We start from the raw sequence: 20,536 nt of genomic DNA, 5'->3' as shown, positions 1-20,536 counted from the left end.
ATTATAAAAACTAAACAAGTACGCTGTAGGTTCAAGATTAAATTACCAGTTAAACACTTTTAAATACAACCTAGTTCCAGTTGCTGTGTTCTGGTTGTTGTGTGGTGTGTTGTTTGGTTTTTTTTGTTGCCCCCCCCATTGGTTGGAATTAACGATATCTGAGGCAAAAATGCAAGATATGAGAATATGAGGTTTCTGTATTTTCTTTCACTTTTCTATCAATTTTTGTTCTCATTTTTCCATTCTCTTCAATTCATATTCACTTTCTTTCCCATGTTTTTAAAGACCACTGTTAGAAAGTACATAATTTTGTATATTCTTTGAATTCTACTGTGGCTGCTATTGAGTATGAGGTACAACAAAGATAATTACTTTTTTTTTCTTGGTAAAGTTAAATTTTTAGTTCAGAAAAAAAATACCTTTCATGCCTCACTACACTATTTACTAAACATTTTCTTGGTTGTTTCAATGTTTTCAGCATTTGCTACACAAGTTAGCTGGATTACATTACCTTTCTCACATGCTGACCCAGTTGCAGGGTTTGTTCTTGCTTGGACATATTTTCTGCTATGTAGTGTGGTATGGTGTTTGGGTTTTTTTTTTCATTTTGTAAGAAATGTTACCATATTTGTAACAGTGTGTGGATAGAAGTAGTGGTCAGAGGGATGAAATAAATTACTAAATATGGAGGAACAATATACAGAAAAGATTTGAAGATGGTGGTAGGAGAAGAAGTAGAACAATAAAAATATTTGCAAGAAGGGTGAGAATGTGATGTGTAGAAAAAGTGAAGATGTCTACAGAAGAGAGGCAGACATTCAAAGTAATTTGGCAAAAGTTACATCAAAGGTCTCTGTTAAAAGTAAAAAGTGATACAAACAAGGAAGGAAAGATATACAATCCACACAAAGGAATAAAGTCTTGTATAATTTTAATGACTAAGACATTTGCTTAATACATAGATTAATTTCACTGCACAACTTCAAATGTGTTTTTCACATGCCTTACTGTCACACTAGCTCACTAGTGGTTTAAATAATAATTCAGAAAGAAATTATTTCTGCCAACCTTAGTTTTATAATCAAATATGTGAAATTAATGCTTTTTTACGTGATTTAACTCCGGTAACACTGAAAAAGGTAGCTTATTTGCTATTCAGCTAGTTGTCAAATGTTACAACATAGTGCAGCAGAAAGGACAGAGAAGATTTACTTTGTGCTCAGTAATAGTTTGTTTGTGCAGAGCAGGGAGAAGAGCGTGCACATCTTGAAGAGAAGCTGGTATTCAAACTGTTACTCAGACTCTGAAAATTGTCCCATCCTTCTGTGGTTATTGCTGTGTGAACAGTTTCCCTGTGCAGTGTGGATGCTCTGGATGCCAATGCACCGACACTGTTAAACAGGTGGAGCAAGCCCCGCTTACCCCTGCACAGCTTGCTTTGTATGTAGGGCTGCTACCTGTAATACCTGTGTTTCTTGTGAGTGAGTTACTTTGAGTTCAGTGGTGAGGTAGTTACTTTTTTTTGCCCTAATTGTTATATGTAAGTTCAAAATCAATGGTTGTTGAATATGACTTCAAATGCATTTTTTTCTCGGCACAGTTTCATTCTTTTTCATGTCTGACATACATATGAATCAGATCTAACCATCTGGTTGAAAACCCATATGTATGTTATCAGCAGTATTATAGAGCAATCTAAAGGTTTGTTTCTTCTTGTTGTCTTTGTTTAACCCCAGCCAGCAACTAAGCCCCACACAGCCGCTCGCTCACTCCCCCCTGGTGGGATGGGGGAGAGAATCAGAAGAGCAAAAGTGAGAAAACTCATGGGTTGAGATAAAGACAGTTTAATAGGGAAAGCAAAAGCTGCGCACGCAAGCAAAGCAAAACAAGGAATTCATTCACTACTTCCCATCGGCAGGCAGGTGTTCAGCCATCTCCAGGAAAGCAGGGCTGTATCACGCGTAGCGGTTACTTGGGAAGACAAACACCATCACTCTGAACGTCCCCCCCTTCCTTCTTCTTCCCCCAGCTTTATATGCTGAGCATGACGTCATGTGGTACGGGCTGTCCCTTTGGTCAGCTGGGGTCAGCTGTCCCAGCAGTGTCCCCTCCCAACTTCTTGTGCACTCCCAGCGTCCTCACTGTTGGGGCGGTGTGAGAAGCAGAAAAGGCCTTGACTCTGTGTAGGCGTTTAACTAAAACATCCCTGTGTTATCAACACTGTTTCCAGCACAAATCAAAAACATAGCCCCATACTAGCTACTATGAAGAAAATGAACTTTACCCCAGCTAAAACCAGCACATCTTGATAACTCTTTATGTTTCTGAACACATTTCATTTAGCTGGTATATTAAAGGCAAAGCAGTTGCATCTTTGTCCTGAGATAAAAGTTTCATCTGTTTCTTACTACAGTTACAGCGTTACTGCTAGGAAAAAGTTTTAGATAAATGCTATTTTGATTTAGGAAAGGAAGGGACAAAACAGTACATGGAATTAAAACAGACTCCTGAAGAAAAGTGCAGAGTTCTAATATGCATTTAAGAGTGAGGTTGTTTTAATACCAATGCCATAAGAATAGAATACAAGTATCTAACACAGAAAGTTGAAGTTGTTTTTTTGATGGCACTGAGATTTTACTATGTGCGGGTACACTGAACTGCTGTCTGTGTTGAACAGTTGTATTATTTACCTTGAGCTGCAAATCCAGTTAGACTTAATTCCCCTTTTACAACTGTTTTGTATAATAATCTTTTCGGTTGCCTCACTTAATAGTTATTTCTCATTATCTTCACAAATTCTGGAGAATTTTGAACTCTACTTTTTGCCTTGATTTTTGGTATGCTAAAAGTGCAAATGAAACAGTATTCTAATATATTGTTAATCCGTAACCACAAGTATAACTTCTGCAAATGACTGTCTTTGTCTAAGCTTGACTGAATAATTTCCATTCAGTTCTGCATTTATGGGCTCATTTGTTTAGTAACAGCAAGATATTCAGTTCCTCGTTTATGTTACTGTATCATATAGTCATGCAGTTTTGAGTATGATTAAAGTACTAATGAAATGAAAATAATAAAACTACATATAAAACTACATATATCAGATTGTTAACATTTCATAGGTCTAAAATGCACAAGTCTAAAATCCAGTACATGCATTTTACAGTTCTTTTACAATTGCTTTTTCTCTATTAACAGATTATTTTTTTTTTAAAATAGAGACTCACAGGACAGCAGCAGGAGATAAAAAACTTAATACAGAGCAAAATTGCTGTGGATGAGGAAAATGCCCATTTGAAGAATGAATTCAGTAACTTGAACCAGAAATTTAAAGATAAAAGCCAAGAACTTAAGGTATATTGACTTGTACATGGTTTCATAAGACTGTAGCTTTGAAGCAGTTCTTTAAGCAATGTCAGCCTTTGTGGCACAGAAAGTGACAAGCTTGGAGAAAAAATTGCCTTAGGCCTTGCTGTACCTTACCGTTTTCTCACGTACTGACTCCGAGGAAGATGCTTTAAAGCCAAGAATCCAAGCTTTATAACTTTCAGATAAATAGTTAATGATGGAAATGGAGCAAAGAAAGTAGGAGTGTGAAGATGTGGCTTCTTGTAATTAGATTCTGATGGGACTGGCATTATTAATTGATAAAGCCGAGGTCTGGGAGGATATGTCTGTGTGGGTCTCAAAAATAGCTGGGGACAGCATCAAAGGCAGCTTGATCAATTAATGGGCTCTTTGCAAATGTGTACTCATCAAAGCTGTCATCCAGCTAAAAAATATGACCCTTCCACCTGCATGAAAGAGGCCAATAAAAGTACACAGGTGACCTTGGCCATCAAATATAGAAGAAGCTGCTGTGAGGGTAAAACTGCACAGTTTATATTTGCTGATTAGTTCTCACTTTTTTTGTTTATCGGCCCTTGTGGTACTGTTCTACAGGACACTGAGGAGTGTGCACAGAAGAAGGAAGAGCAAAACAGACTGGTTATAAAAAACCTGGAGGAGGAAAATAAGGGATTAAATACATGCTGTGCTGACCTGCTAAATGACCTGGAGAAACTGAGGAAGCAGGAGGCACAATGGAAAACAGAAAAATCTGGCAATGATGCCCAAATAAAGGTACAAAGTGGAATGGACTCCTGGATGTTATTTCAGAATTAACTTCTCCAGACGTTTGCACTACAAGTTATTTTCTTTAAATAACATGTTATATATTCAAATCTACCAGTGGGGACTTGCATTCATTTACATTCCTTCACTTAAGACCCACAGCTTTTTAAAAATTGATGTTGCAAAGCAGGAATCTGACTTCAAATAGTCATCTTAAAATGTAATCATTAAAAAATAAAAGATACTGTATTTTAAGATAAAATATATATATGTGAAATAGTAAAAGTTTAAAAGTATTATCATTCACAATTTTTTTGCAATGTATAATTTACTTACCTATAATTTGATTGCAGTAGACTTGATATTTGTTGTTTTAGAAGAACGGTTTAAAACTTTAACTGCAGTTTCGAATAAATTGTGTCCTAGCCTCCAGAGGGCTCCACTCTGTGAGAGGCCTTATTATTGCATATAATATATTAAAAAGTTCTTTTCACTGTTTTTGATAAAAAGAAGAGGGAAATAATTGAATACGTTGTATTTTTTATTTAAATGATACTTTGTCTGGTTTGCTGGTGAAAATTGGCAAGTTTTTTTTAAATTCCTGTGAGAAATAGGCCACAAACATGGTATCAAAGTGTTTGATGGTTGCATATATACACGCCTATTTAGTGGATTCTTTTTATTTACATGGCTAATGAACACTTATAATGCTGTGCTCTTTTACACTATCAAAGTACCTGACCTTCTGGTATATTCAATGTAGTAACTATCTAATCAGCATCTTGCCCAGAAACATCTTTTTTCCTCCACCAACAATTCAGTGGTTTTGGTGACACTTCTGGTTGTTGTGCTGATGGAAACCCTTTGTAAAGATCTTCATTCAGATCTGTTAACATGGGAAGTAAAGTTCTTGCAAATTGAGGCCTTTGGAGTGGTTATGATGAAAGGATCATAGGATTCCCAGGAGAGCAAATGGTTTGTTGATGCTTGGGGGAGAAAATCTAGTGTGTACTAAACTGATTTAATAATTTTCAAGTTGTCAAATGTAGTGTTTGTAATATTGGATAAATTATTGAAAATCATTATTACCCACACCTTCAATGAAAACAGAAAGATTTTTAGAATGATTTTTAGAATAATTTTTAGTGTATCTTTCTTCCTGGCTGATAAAGCATGCTCAAGAGAGAAAGGTGCATCACAGCCCTGCGAATCCAGGGATGGGAGTAACTAGTGTCGGTGTTTCAGAGTGAGGTCACAAGCAGGTCAAGGTGGTGTCTAGAGGGTGACAGAGGTAACTTCTTGAGATGGGTATTCCATGAGCCAACCAGGAATGACAGAAGGCTGGATGCAGTGTTCACAAACAAGGAAAAACGGGTTAAGGAAATAATAATCAGTGACAGCCTTAGCCATGAAATTGTGAAGACCAAGATCCTGAGAAGATAAAGGAAGGAGAGTAGCACAGTACAGACCTGGAATTAAGGAGGAGAGTCTTCAGTTTGTTCAGGGAAGTGGTAGGTGGAATCCCATAAGAAGCATCACTGAAAGGTAAAAGAGCTTAGGAAAATTATCAAGTCTTTAAAGACAGCTTCCTCCAAGCCCAAGTATGGTCCACACTGATACTCAGGAAAACAGGAGACCAGCTTGGCTAAACAGAATTAATCACCAAACTCCGCTGTAGGGTGGGGGTGGAAAGCAGTGTTGGGCTATCTCCATCATTAGAGGTTTCAATCCGTGATTTTGTAAAGCCCTGAGCAGCCCGGTTGGAGCCCCTGGCTGAACCTGCTTTAGGCAGGGTCTGTGACTGGAGACCTCGCCAGGTCCCCGCCAGCCTGCATGTGTCCGTGGGTCTGATGCCCCGGCTTCTGCCACCTTTTTTTTTTTTTTTAACTTTCCTCTGGCTTCTGTGATACCCGTCTTTTGCCCCCTTTTTTTTTTTTTTTTAACTTTCCTCTGGCTTCTGTGATACTAGACAAGTGACTATACTCCTTTGCTAGTTAGATGGAGTTAGATGAAGTTGTTTATCTCATGAGACTATTGCAAGGATTGAGAAGCATATTAAAAATACTGTCTGCAAGAGGGAAATACCATATTTGACCTTTAGGAAGTAGTGATATGTTGTCTCATTATTTTTTATCAGTATTTTGTAAAATAAGAATTTGTAAAAACACAAAGTTATTCTTGTAGTTCATCACTGTTTTTACATAAACTCTTCCGTAAATATTTGCTTGAAAATTTAATTTTCAGTTTGAGTTAGTTTCTCTGTTCCTGACATTCCCCATTCCTATTACTCGACACCCGAGAATCAATATTGAATGCCAGATTAGCTCTTAACAGGATGCTTATAAACAATAAAGAATAATAATTTCCTTATTCACAAAGGCCAAGTACAACATTATCACACTACATGATATTCGGCTGTAGGTGATGTTCTAATATATACACCCCAATATAACATGTCCCTGAAATGCTTTTAAAAAGTAATTTATGAGTAAATTCAATAATGGAATTGTATTGTTGTTCTCAAGTGATTGTAAAAATGGTTAAAGATAAAAATAATTTTAATTCAGAAATTATATCCCCTTCTGAAAGTCAGTTCTGCCTCTCAGCCTTGAATTTGGGACTTGAACCAGCATCTCTTTTTGTACGTGTTTTTTGGTAATAAACACTATATTTAACAATGTTGTAGATGATGTATAAGACACTATTCATGTTAATCTCCTATATTTGTGGAAGAATAAAATGAAACCTTATCAATGTAAGCTACCCCAACATTGTTTTTAAAATGTGTATTAGATGATAGAAAATATCAGATTCTTCTTTTGGAAAAGTGGCCCTCTGATCAGAGACTGAGCTAAGTGTTACTAGCCCATTCTTTTTCAGTCTTTAAACCATTTTCTGTGCAGAAAAGTGTCGCTTGTCACTTTCAAAGACTGGTTGTTTCCAGACCTACTATAAGCTGAATTGGGGTATAAAATTCCACTTTTTAAAATTTAGAGAAAAAGCTTCTATGGCTAGTTTGTCCATTTAAGAAATATTTCTTTAAAGATCTGTCATATTAGCCAAATCCGAGTGAGGCAGAAAACGGGAACAGACCTGATAACAGGAAGAGACTTGATGAGATGGCTAAAAGGGTGGCAATTATGTTTTATTGTTTGTCTTTCCCATATAAATAATGTATAGTGTACAAAAAATTAACATAGGGTTTTGCTTTCTGCCTTAAAGTAGTTATTGCAAATTACTCTTCTATGCTTCCCAGGGCTTGTATGAGCTTTCTCTATCTCCTGAAAGTGCACAAGTGGAAAAGCTGTCAATCAGCCACCTTATGCATGGATGAGTCTCTATATTTAAGAATGAATTAGGTTGTTTGAGTTATTTTATTGTTCTTTTGGTGGAGGTTACTTAAGTTATTGTTTAATAATAACAAGAATGTGTATTTTCCCAAACTCAGACAGTTACAAAAGGCTTTGTGTGTAGACAGAAAAAATGTCAGACTGGCAGATTTTAAGTGGAGGTGACCTAAAAGGTAGTGGAGTTGCTTACTGGTTGGTTTTTTTGGGCTTTTTTTGTTGTTGTTGTTTTTTTTGTTTGTTTGTTTGTTTTTTTCTGGTTGGCAAAGTACTTTTTAAAGTTCCTAAATTCTGAAGGTGGGAGCTTTTAAAGACACAGAGAGGTGTTCTCTTTTAAAATGAAACATGCTGAGAAACAGCCATCTCTGGTCAAGAAGAGCCTGGGATTTTAGTTCCACTGAAAAATGAGAGTCCTACTGAGGTGGGACCTTGAAAAAATACTCTCACTTCTGTCATAATACATAACAAGAAAAAACATGAAAACAAAGCTACTGTATTTGAAAGTGACTTTCTCAGGGTTTGAATCTACAAATAACAAAACCTTAGTGTTAATTCACAGTGAGTCCATAATCTGTGCACAGCTATGCTGTCTCATGCCTTGTCTTGTGTTAGGCTTTTCATGTTTGAAGTTCTTTTAAATTCACCTTTTCTCTGGTTTTTCTGAGTTTATAGTTCTTGGGCTTGAAGTGATCAAAATATTTCTGTAATGTTTTACCTTAAATTATTATTCTGCTATTTATCTTAATTTCATTTTAGTTAGGATCACCTATTTTCATGGCTAGAAATAATGACTAGACTAATTTTTTTGTGCTTGACTTTCAGTACTGTTATAAAGAACTATCGTATCATTTACTGTGTCTTGTATTTTTCTCTAAAATAAGCATTTTCTTCCTTGTATAACTGAATTATTAGATGTTTTGACTTACTGTATTTTAAATAGCACTTACTTTGCTTTAATATGCTTTAAAAGATTGAATTCTAAACTGTTTAGAATGTACAATTGAAATTATCTTTAATTTGAAAATCAGGTTTAGGAGAATTTATATTTAGCAAACTTTCAGTCTGCATGTTTATGCAATGAAACTACCTCCTCAGCTACTGTATCAACTAAAAGGCAACATAATAAATTCCATGTGATTTTAAAAAAAATGGAGATACTCAGAAATTGAGTGTAAAAGATTATAGGTTATTTCATTATCTTAGATTTCTGACTTACATACAAAAGCTCTACTGAAAGCCTCAATATACGATATTTCAGTATATAAGCTATTTGTATAACCAGTCCCTCCTTGCCCCTTTTTTCATGTTTTGCTCTTTCAGTAAGGCTTCTGATTTCCAAAAGAAGTCAAGATTTTAAAATCAGTTCAAAAGGTTGAACTGATTAATTTGTTAGTTGAAATCAAAATCTGAAATCGCGTATGTCGCAAATGGGGTGAAGTACTGAAAGATACTTCTTTCATGTTTTTAAATTCTACCGTTGTGTAACTTCTGAAGTTGTATCTATGACAAAATCATTTGTTAGTTATTCTTTGTATTGTACCCTGCAATGGAGGATGGGAACTTGAGCGTTGGTAAGACCAGATTTTTTTTTAATCTCTACCATGAAAAACCTCTGCAACTCTGTAGTTGTTGTGGTGTGAAAGATAGGCAAATAGGATGTATTCATAGAAAATGTGAACTATTATCATTGTTGTTCACATATACAATAACTCTTAGCTGCTATGGGAAAAAAAACAGTGAGGAGAAACCCTAAGATTGTTTGGCTCTAAGTTATAAATACTTCATTACACTTCAACATTCTCATGTGTTGATACAATGAACTGTCTCCTATCATTCTGAAATCTTTTGTCATCTGAGAAAAAATAATTTTTGCTATCCTGCCTTTGAGACTGAATGATGACTCATTAGTCGGGTGCACCAGGAATATAGCCTGAGATTTATCATGAAACAAATAGTTTTCCCACCTCATTCATTCATGAATTTTGCTATTTCCTCACATTAATGTTACTATTATTAATAGGACATGATAATTCTTGTCCAAATTCAAAGAATTTGATGGTAGTACACTTCAGATACATCCAAATATGTATAAGACATTTCTATGCTATTTTAAAGACAGGCAATTAATTATTTGCTTTTCAGTTATAAAAGTGTTTTGATACCTTCAATATTTGAGGTATTGCTGAATGGGAAAAATGTGCATTCCTTTCTTTCTTTAACTAAGTCTCTGTGTAAATGGAGGATAAACTAATATACTGTTGGCAGTGGATTTGGGATGCTGTCCTACTAGGAGGTATTTATTTTAAATTATTGATGAATTCTGGAATATTTGCCTTACTGAGAACAAGTGATTGTGACTGTGAGTAGCATAATACCAAAGCAGGTCTAAGGCCATTGCCACCTTCTGAAACTCTGCTCTAGATATTGCTGTAATATTTCTATTTCCATTCTTGCCTCAAAACATTCTGGGAGAATAGTCATACACAGGCTTCTTAAGGACTGAAGTATTCTTCTGAGCTGCTAAACCTTTAGTAAGGTCACTATGTAGAGACCGAAGTCTTGCCTTGAGTAAGCTGCCTTGCTGCTGTATTTCGCAGATACACCTTCACACTTTGCTGACTGACTTCTATAGGAAGGCTTACTGTAAAAGGCAAGCTGTTGCTTGTTTACATTGTTTTCAACGAGCATTTCCAGAAATTTTCTTGTATGCTCTTCCTTTTCCTGAAGAAACTATTCCTTGCACTGAATTAGAAGTGCAAAAATCAGAGCAGTTTTAACAAGCAGTCTCAAAAATGAATCTGTATCCATGATTCTTAGTTCATGTGTGCTATATTGTGCAGTTGTTGGAGAACTTAAAACAATTAATGTATAGCTATTTTTTGTTAGGAGTAGGTTTTTTCTGTTTGGTTTCTACACAGAAAACAAGGCTTAATCAGTTTAATCAGTTCAGTAGTTAAATAGTGTACTATTGCTTTGCAAAGATTTGATTCAGGATTCTCCTTCCACATGCAGCAAACAAATGAATTCAGGAAAACTTCCTACAGTAAAGAATGGGTGGCCACCTAAAATTTGAAATATACCTTTTTTTTCTGGTATTTCACATTTTTCATATGCACACATGTACATATACCTGTATATATTTGCTTAGACCACAATAAATATATGCATGTATGTATGTGCACATCCATATGTCTATATACGTAGATAACACGCATAGTACATTTTAACTCTTTCTTATACGTTATCTTTAAGACATTTCAAATGCTTTCTTTGCAGAATTTAGAAACTGATTTAGCAGAGGCAAGAGAACAAATGAAAGAGTTGCGCAGTATATGCAGTAACTTGTCATCGCAGGTAGCTGTGAAACAGGAAGAACTCTCCCGAAAGGATTGTGATGTGATCAGAGCTAAGTAAGTATTTCATGATTTCATTACCTTTAAGTCTGAATCTTCTCAAAAAGACTATTGTTCCACTTACAAAGCAGTATCTTGCATTAGAGATATTTTTGTGCAACAGTGTATGTTCATACCATTCTGTTCTGCAAGGTGTAAAGCTTTTGGAAGTCTACCAGTAGATGATAGTTTATGCAGACTCTTTCTGAGAGTCTCTTAGTATATTATTATCAGTTTTTGAGTAGGGATGGACTTCAAAAATTACACTTCTGTCATTAGCATTGGGTCAGAGAACTACCACTGAAAGTAACAAAATACCAATATGATTAGTGACATAAACATTTAATTTGAGAGACTAAATGCCCTAAACTTGGGAAAACTTTAAGCCTAACTTAACTTTTTAATTAGAGTCAAATCTGACGAGTCAGCAGAAGTCTACATAGGCCTGTGCTAAAGGTTTAAAGTGCAGTGATTTAAGCTTTATCTTAGGTCTAGCACACCATTTCTTTACACTGAATCTGTAAGATTAGTGCTGCATTATTTGAGTTGTGGAAAAGAAATGAGGGGTGGAATGAATTATATGAATTGACTAGACTACTGAATTCTTCAAAAGGAAGGTAATGGCAGGTGACAATTGGTAATTTTAAGTGGATTGTCAGGAAATTGTCCATTTTTCACTTCTTTCTTTGAGTCATGCACAGTGTTTATCATTCCTGTGTTAGACAAATAATATTCCCTTCAGTATTACCTCAAACTGTGGTGATGCCTGAAGAGCTGCAGTTGGGATACAGAAATCATTGGTATGGATGCTCCTCTTTGCTTTCCAAGCAGAAATAATTTTACTTAGGAAGTCAGTATCTCAGTCTTTTTCAGAAAAAAATAGAAATATGACTTTTGATGCCTCTAACCTAAATTGGTAGCCTAGTATTTGTTGAAATCTTTACAGGAACAATGATTTCTTGTTTTCATATTTAAAAGCTTTAATAGTTGGGTTTTCAGATGTCAATAAAAATAGGCAAAGTTTAATGGGAAATTTTATTGAAAGAGGCAATCACTGGAATTTGTGGAATTCACCAATGGACTAATAGGCTTTACGATCTTCTGAAATTGGTCTCGGAAATATATATATATGTGTGAGAGGACTAAGGACAGCAAAGAAGACATTTTTAAAGTCAGGTAGTCGAGGTTTGCAAAACCACTGCTTGTTGGTTGCAGTTTAGGATATTGCAGAGTTGGGCAAATCGTTGAACTTAGAATTTCTCAAAATGTATTGTTTGCTATTCACTACAAAACGTCCTCTTAGAATTTGTCACAGATGTCTCATTTAAATATGTAATTAAAATAAGTACTTTTTTGAACATAAGGTTTGAACTTGAGGTAACAAAAAGATGGACAACATACTTATTTTGAAGTGTTTGAAGTCTTTTTCTGTATGTTTTTCCATACAACCAACCTTCTAAATTTATGGAAAAGAGTTTGGCAAACTGATCACGTATGTTTTTCTGTGTGCTCAAATGTTTTCCTTCCTAGATGCTTAACTGGTATTGTAATGAATGACAATATTTTTCCATATCACTAGTACGTGAGTTATACTTGACAGGCTGTATATATCTATGTACTTAATCAGTGTCATTGTAATTCAATGTTTGCTAATCTTTCTTAATGAACTGTCTTTGGCTACAAGTTTCTTGTTGACACTTCTATTATGAAAAAAGAAGGCTTATGCTAAATGGCTTATATAAAATTCACAGTTTCAGGCAGTAGTTTCAGTAGTTAGTAATACAAAGAATTTCAAATATTTTTTTTTTTTGTAGTACAGAATACTGAAGTTTCTCCTTATCTTCTCAAGGTGTCAGCACATAGATAAAAGTATTTTTCTGTTGGTTCTTAATGAAAAAAGTCAAAACAATAAAAGCCTATGTAGACAAAAGCCAAAGTCTTACTTAAGTTAAAGAAAGCAACAACTCCAGAATTAAAGGCAAAAATCTGAGGAGAAAATAAAGTCTTTACAACTTCTCGTTTTCCTAGGCCAAGATCTTAGAACTGTGTTGACTTCATGATTGAAGCATTTCTTTTTTAACTGATTTTTTTTTTTTTTTTTTAGTTATCCTTGTTTAAAACTTAGTCTTATACGAGTATCACACTGAATGCTCAGTTTTCATTTAATGCTGGCAGAAAATTCTTTTGAAAAATAGCGTGGAAAACACCCCATCTCTCTTACTATCTCCAGTTTCCCATCATCATTTTCAAACTTTTGGAGCTGAAAAAGACAATCTAATTTGCAAATCTCTCTGTTCTCCCCACTGCTCTGTCTCTCTCTCCTTGTCTGCTGCCTGCCTGCCTTCCCCACACTCCCCTTTTTTGAAAATAGACCAGAGGCATAGTCATAATTATTAGAAACAAGCTCTGGAAGAAGAAGGGAAAGAAACTGGCTTCCTTCAGTTGGTGTCTTCTTTCATATGCAGTATAGGGAAATCCTGGCTTTATTTTTGCAAAGCACTCTTGATCTCACTGGGTTGAATTTCAAACTCCTAAAGTAGCTGTGAAATGCATTTCCTTGTTATATTTTTCATGTTTGCATTCAGTACAGATTTTCTGGATCTATTTAGAGTCCCTGATAGCCTTTCCATTTTCATGTTCTTGAAGAATATTAAACCTTGCTGTTTGCTTCTGAAGATTAACTCCAATGCATCTCAGCAATTTTTGTTTTAAAATTATGCTAAATGTCAGGATTTAGAACTTTGTGTTTACTGCTGAGTACTTGGTGGTCTGTGTCTCACTGGCAGAAAGCTCTGGAACTCTGAACATCAAACTGGAGAGGTTTGCTTGACTCATGGAGACTTGAGCCTTGCTATCACAGGTATCCAGGAAATACTAAACTGTTTGCGAATATAGTAAGCTCTATTCTAAAATGAATTCGAATTTCTTGCCCCTGTGTTCTTACTGGAAGTGTGTGCTAGGACTTCATTCCTTTGATTAGTTTCTAGTCCAAATCTATCCCTGATCATTTTACAACCACTTCTTTTGTAACTATTACTTTTTTTTTTCTTTCCCCTCGCCCTGCTCCCCCTCCCCTTTCCTTGCTGCTGTTGCTGTTTACCTCCATGCTGTAAATTGTGAGGCAGTAGGATTTCTACTCAGCCCTTATTTTGCTGCTCTGGGATTTTCAGGTTATTCTTTGCTGTGTGCTGTAAACCATTTCATAGTATCAATGCCATTCCCCTGAGAAGCCATAATTCATAGTGCCTGTCACTGTGTTGTATTTCTAAACTACAGGTAATGGAATCTAGAGATTTCCTGAATTACCCCAAACCCTCTTATATTCTCTTGGTAATGGGGGTAGCTGAGGTACTCAGAATGCCAGCATATTCACCAAAACTGTGGTAGTGAAACAAAGCCAACAACATCACCTGAAGTGGTGGATGTGATGAACATTAACTCTATTTGCAGTTATATAGCTTCTGGAGTGACAGTAGCTATTAATTTCATTTACATCTCTGGGAAGCCACAGTTTACTCTTAAACTGTTGGTATGTGCAGGACATAAAGGTTTTATTTAATATTATCCTGTAAGGATAGGAGGAAACTTTAGTTCACACTCTTGTCAGCTGTGAGTGCCAGAGCGCTCTCTACCCATACTAAACAATAGTATGACTCTTAAGTATTGTTATTGGCAGGACAAGGTGTAAAATTTTTGAGTCTTGCTGCAGTCCAGTTTGTAGTGTCTTCATGTAATGAAACGTTGCAATGTTTAAAGCCAAATCTACTAAGGTTGTGGTAATCTTACTTTAGTGGCCGAAATGATTTAGTTATGCTCTTCTATTTTGACTTGAGAAAAACCTGATGATTTCTCATAGCAGGCTCTTTCTTGTGACTTGAAGAGCGCAGCTCACTTTTTATAAATTTCTTCGTTTCCCATTGTATGGTCTTAAGGTATTAGATTAGAGACAGAGAGATGGTTTTTTTCTCAGTAATATCTGGTGACTTCAATGTTTGTTTAGAGTGTCTAGTATATTGAAACATTTTATCAATATGTGCTTATATTTGTATATAGATATCCTACTTGTATGCATACATGTACACATCCACATAACTTATATATTTTACATATATATATATCTACATATCTGTGTATGCATGTATAGATGCATATATACATACATATATATGGGTGTGTATATAGGCACATATATTTTAAATGCCAGTCATTACCTTTGTTACATCCAATTTGCAATTTTTGATTATTTCTTCTGTTACATGCTCGCCTGAGAGTGTCATTTTACTTAGGACTTGACATCCTTATCCTGCTGCAGTGACAGGCAGGTGTCTCTCTTGTAGAGTGCTTAGTAGTTTGCTGATTTGAGTAAGCATATTAATAGATATTTTGATCAGAAATTCATTTTTATGTTGTAGCTGTTTTTCTGATTATCATGGGGTTGATTTTGTATACTCTCTTTGAGCACGCTGCAAGCAAATTAGTAACAGAATCACACAGAATCACTGAGTGGCTGAGGCTGGCAGACACCTCTGGAGATTGTGTAGTCCCGCTGCTCCAGCAGGTCCAGCCCTCTGCTCGAGCAGTATCAGCTACAGCAGGCTGCCCGGGGTGGTGTCCAGTCGAGTTCGTGTATGTCCAAGAACGGAGAATCCGCAGCCTCTCTGGGTGGCTTCTTTCAGTGTTTGGCTACTCTTACAGGATAAAAACATTTTTCTTATGTTTAACTGGAATTTCATGTGTTTTATATTTGTGCTTATTGCCTCTTTACCACTGAGAAGAGTCTGTCTGCATCTTATTTATAGACTCCCATCAGATATTTATACATGTTGATAATATCCCCCTGAGCTTTCCCTTCCCCTTCTGAACAGTCTCAGCTTTTCCAGCCTCTCTCTATGTATGGCAGATGCTCCAATACTTTCATCATCTTTGTGGTCCTTGATTGGACTTCCTCCTGTATGTCCATGTCTCTCTTGTACTGGGGAGCCCAGAACTGGACAGAGCACCAAGATTTGTCCTACCACTTCTGAACAGAGGGGAAGGATCACCTCTCTCCCCCTGTTGGCAACGCTCTTCTCAGTGCAGCTCAGGATGTCATTGGCCTTTGCCACAAGGGCACATTACTGGCTCATGGTCAACCTGGTGTCTGCCAGGATCCCCAGGGCATTTTTTGACAAGCTGCTTTCCAGCTGGTCAGTACCCAGCCTGTGCTAGTATATGGGGTTATTACTCCCCAGGGGCAATAATTTGCACTTCACTTTGTTGAACTTCATAAGGTTCCTGTCAGCCCATTTGTCCAGCCTGTTGAGGTCCCTCTGAATGGCAGCACAAACATCTGGTGAAACAACCGCTGCCCCCAGTTTTGTGTCATCAGCAAACTTGCTAACGGTGCACTCTGTCCCATTGTGCAGGTCATTAATGAAGATGTTAAAAAGTATTGGCCCCAATGTTAGCCCCTAGGATACTCCACTAGTGCCTGGCCTTCAACTGTGACGCTGATCACAACTCTTTAAGCCCGGTACCTCAGCCAGGTTCAAGCCCACCTTACTGTCCACTTATCTAGCCTATACCTCATCAGTCTGTCTATGAGCATTTTGTGGGAGACAGTGTCAAAAGCCTTACTCCAGTCAAGATAAACAACATCCACTGCTCTCCCCTCATCCACTGAGCTAGTCATTTCATCAGAGAAAGCTGTCAGGTCGGTTAAGCATCATTTCCTCTTTGTAAATTCATGGTGACTACTCCCAATTCATGATGATCCTACTAAAGGATCTTCTTGTCCTTTATTTGGTCCATCACCTTCCCAGGGATTAAGGTGAGGCTGACTGCTGTAGCTTCCCAGATCCTGCTTCTTGAACATAAGTGTGACATGCTTTCTTCCAGTCCTCAGGAACCTCCCCTGATAGCCATGACCCTTCAAAGATTATTGACCCTCTCTCAGCACTCATAGGTGCATCACATCAAGTCCCATGGACATGTGTATGTCCAGTTTGTTTAAATGTTCCCTGATCTGATCCTCCTCCACTGAGACAGTCCCTGAGTCACAGCGACCTGGGATTGCTGGAGGCAAGTGTTACCTTTAAAGACAGAGCTGAAGAAGGCATTGAGTGCTGTGGCTTTTTTACATCCTTTGCTACCAGAGGCCCTGCTGTTTTCAGCAGTAAGCCCACTTTATCCCTTGTCGTCATTTTGCTGCTAATGTACTTACAGAAACCTCTTGTTGCCCTTCATGTCCCTCACCATATTCTGGTGGGCAGAGCGTTAGAGAACACATAACACTGTGCATTCTCAGGTGACAGACACAGATAGCTGAATTGATGTTTGCATAAAAATTAAAGAGCAGCAGTATAGCAGAGCAGTTTTGGCAACAGTTACTGCCCACATTTCCAACAGTATCTGAGGATTCAACGTTATCCCATGTTTTTCCGTTCCACAACAAAATGAAGATCTGATTGGAGGACCTGTGCAAAATTAATATAATCCGTGTTGTAACTGCAGTGCAAAGATGTGTCATTTTCTAGTGTAAACTCACAGTCAGGGAAATGAAACAAGTGCTTGTTTGGAAGCCTGTTGTACAAGGTGTCGGAAAGCGCTAATATATCACTGTGTCCTTATTTCTGCTGCTATGCTTGTGAACAGAATTCAAACAGTATATACGAAGTACATACTGCAGTTGTACTTTGGTTTTGTTACATAAAGAGTCCTTAATGCACCTCTACTGCTATTAATTTTGAGGAGCTACTTTACATCTCATTGAGAACAGCAGGACCTAAATACTGTTAAGTAAGCATGTCCTTAAGTGTTCTCCTGTATTGGCTTGTTAACAGGCTTTTTTAAACAGTACTTTTTTAACAACATTAAGTTGTCTGACTGTGCTATTGTAATTTCAATTTTTATATAATTATTCAGATGTTGTACCTTTAGTGAATAATCAACATATGTGGCACAGGTCTTAAGAAATGTTTTTTGGAAAGTTGCCTTAAAATGGTTTCTTTGTCATTCTGCGGTTTCTCAGGAAAACACAACAAAGTTGGTATTGCTGCTTACCTTTTGTATGGTAATCTTTGACTGGACATCTCCTGCAGTATTATAAAAATATAATGATAACTCTTGTTGTTAATGATAATTCTAGGCACAGAGAAGTCACATATGTGTTGGAGCTTACCAAGAAAATTGTTTGAGGAAGCAGGGAAGAAAATTAGTTGGAGTGATAAACTGTATTTCAGTATCTGTATGTAATAATAGTGTGAAATGTGCTTGTGAATTAAACAGGGAATTAAGTAGAAGATATATAAAAAGAGATTAATGGAGTCATCTGAACTATTAACATATGTTACAGAAGTTTTTAATCATTGTTTATAATAAGTAAGAGTTACTGATCTTCGTTTCTGCCTTAATTTATAAACAGTACAGTAAAATTCTCAAGCAGACTGATTATACTAGATCTATCCTATGGTTTCATTACAACATGATTCCTATTATTCTGTTTATAGAGCTTTTATTGTTATGTCATATAATACACACTAAAGTTTACTTACTTTGCTTATGGTTTTTGCAGTATGCTGTACCTGCAGACAAAAAGTAATTTATCAGCAGACATACTTCGTGTGTCTAGGGAGTAGATGCATTTCAGAAAAGAGACTTGCATTACACATACTCTGCAAGTTAAGAAAAACTTTTATCTTTTTTCTGATGGTTCTAGTTAAAAAAAAAAAGATTAAACTTATTTTACAGTCCATATGTTCTAAATATTTTACATTTTGACACTTACTGCTAAAGAGTTAACTGAATATTGATTAGAAAGTGTTGATGCAGTAGTGAAAATCCATTTATTTTAGAGCAGTTAGAGCGTTAGAGGGAAATTGAAAAGCATTCCATTTTGAAACTTAACTGTTTTGTAGATATTTCACAAAAGTATGTGATAAATATTTTATATGTAACTTCTGGTGTTTATAAGGCAATTGACAGAAAAATAAATGAAAATAGGAAGCTCATTATCTACAATAAAATTATTTGAGCACAATTGTTTAATGGAGGTCATTGTTGTTCTTTTTCTTAATTTCTCTTTATTGCTTGTTTTGCACAGGAAGGAGTTACAGGAGCTGCAGAATCTTTACAGACAAAACGTTAAACATACAGCACAGCAGGCTGAGCTGATAAAGCAGCTTCAGGCTCTCAATACTGATACACAAAAAGTACTGAAAGACCAAGAAGACGCTCACATAGCTGAAACAACATCATATCAAAAAGTATGTCATTCTGCTTTATGATCACAGGGTTCATTTTAATATCCAGCTGTACAATATCAATGGACGGAGTAATCAAAGCACTGTGTAGTGTTGCATCCTTTAGATCTCTGGATCTTTATTGTACCAAAATATGGTTGGCAGAGTAACAGAGTTTATTGGCCTAATTACATCCCAGCATATATGGCCCCTTGCTTACATTGAATTGTGAGCCTTAAAAATCGAGATTTATTTGCATCTGAGGAAAAGTAGGGGTGAATTGCCAAGCATATAAATTTTTTTATGTAATTTTGTGTTATCAATGTTTTTCTTTTTATTCCCCTCCTAGAGCTTTCAATTACTAAATTCTCCAATTTTTTTTTTGATAATTTAGGAGAGGAAATTCCTTTCATTTGTAAATAATGTATATATGTGACTCTCAAACAATTTTACTGGTTTAAGATGCAAAAACCTGCTCTCTCAAAATTAACTGGAAAAAATGTTGCCATATCGCTTTTTAAATGGATAACTAATTCAAAAATTTTTACCTATATTTACATTTACAGAACTGATTCATATTTTTGATGAATGCAAGAAAAATGGTAACCCTGAAGAGCTGTCACATGTACACTACTCAGAACTTCTCCTTTTCAGTGTAACAAATTATATGGATGTGTTTTTCAGTCTGTAAGAAATACAGAAGATATGTTTCCTTCCTTTTTAGAAACATTGAGAAGGCAGAAGACAAGGAAGAACTTGTATATACAACTTTCATGTACCCTCTACCAGTCTTGGAACTGTTTTCTCAAATTGTGTTCTGTCAGTGCTTTTTCAAAAACTGTTTCCCTTTATCATCTTACTTAGAGTATGCAGTGTGTGATAAAATTGTGAAGCTGGGCCTGTGTCAAGCGAGAATCAGTACTGGGTTTCTAAAGATGTGCTTGGCTAACATTTTATAGCACATGGTGCCCAGCACACTCTTGTGTACTTAACTCTGCGCAAGTTCGTCGTTGACTGCAGTGGTGATAGACATTAAGTCTGTCTTATGTAGACATTCACTAGTACCCCAGCCAAGCTACAGGTAGACTTCCATCAAAGTTGTTCAGGACATGTACAAGGCGGGGGGAGTTCTACCTATCTGGGGCAAGACAAAGTAAATTACAGAATTTAAAAAAAAACCCAGCCACCGAATGTAGGTATCAGGAGTTGATATTTCTTTCATTTTTCATTCTCCAGTCAATGCTTCTATAGGTGCTAAAGGTATCCTTTGAGTCACTCAAAAAAAAAAAAAAAAAAATTGCACAAGTGAAGAGAATATGAACTCTCTTTATTAGTGTTTGTAAGACAATATTCTTCCAGACTAGTTCTACAACATATGAAAGGAAATAAAACTTGGTTTTCATAAGACTGTTTTAAAGCATGACAAAACTCTTTTTAAAGCTCACTTTACCTTGCATAATAGTGA

General features: G+C 36.2%; 1 protein-coding gene across 1 annotated transcript in view; it reads left to right on the top strand.

Moving 5' to 3' along the window:
- The window catches only part of LOC104079151 (centlein-like), a gene marked incomplete at its 3' end in the record, with an annotated part of 37,271 nt that overhangs the window by 8,051 nt on the left and 8,684 nt on the right, over positions 1 to 20,536 (top strand). Inside the window, exons 2-5 of the mRNA XM_009581076.1 lie at positions 3,220 to 3,354; positions 3,943 to 4,122; positions 10,737 to 10,870; positions 18,933 to 19,095. Coding sequence (XP_009579371.1) covers positions 3,220 to 3,354; positions 3,943 to 4,122; positions 10,737 to 10,870; positions 18,933 to 19,095 — 612 coding nt within the window. The remainder of the gene's footprint in view (positions 1 to 3,219; positions 3,355 to 3,942; positions 4,123 to 10,736; positions 10,871 to 18,932; positions 19,096 to 20,536) is intronic.

Source organism: Fulmarus glacialis, unplaced genomic scaffold (assembly GCF_000690835.1).
Source record: "Fulmarus glacialis isolate BGI_N327 unplaced genomic scaffold, ASM69083v1 scaffold9657, whole genome shotgun sequence".
In the NCBI taxonomy this organism is placed as follows: Eukaryota; Metazoa; Chordata; class Aves; order Procellariiformes; family Procellariidae; genus Fulmarus; species Fulmarus glacialis.
This window is presented reverse-complemented; position numbering and strand designations above follow the sequence as displayed.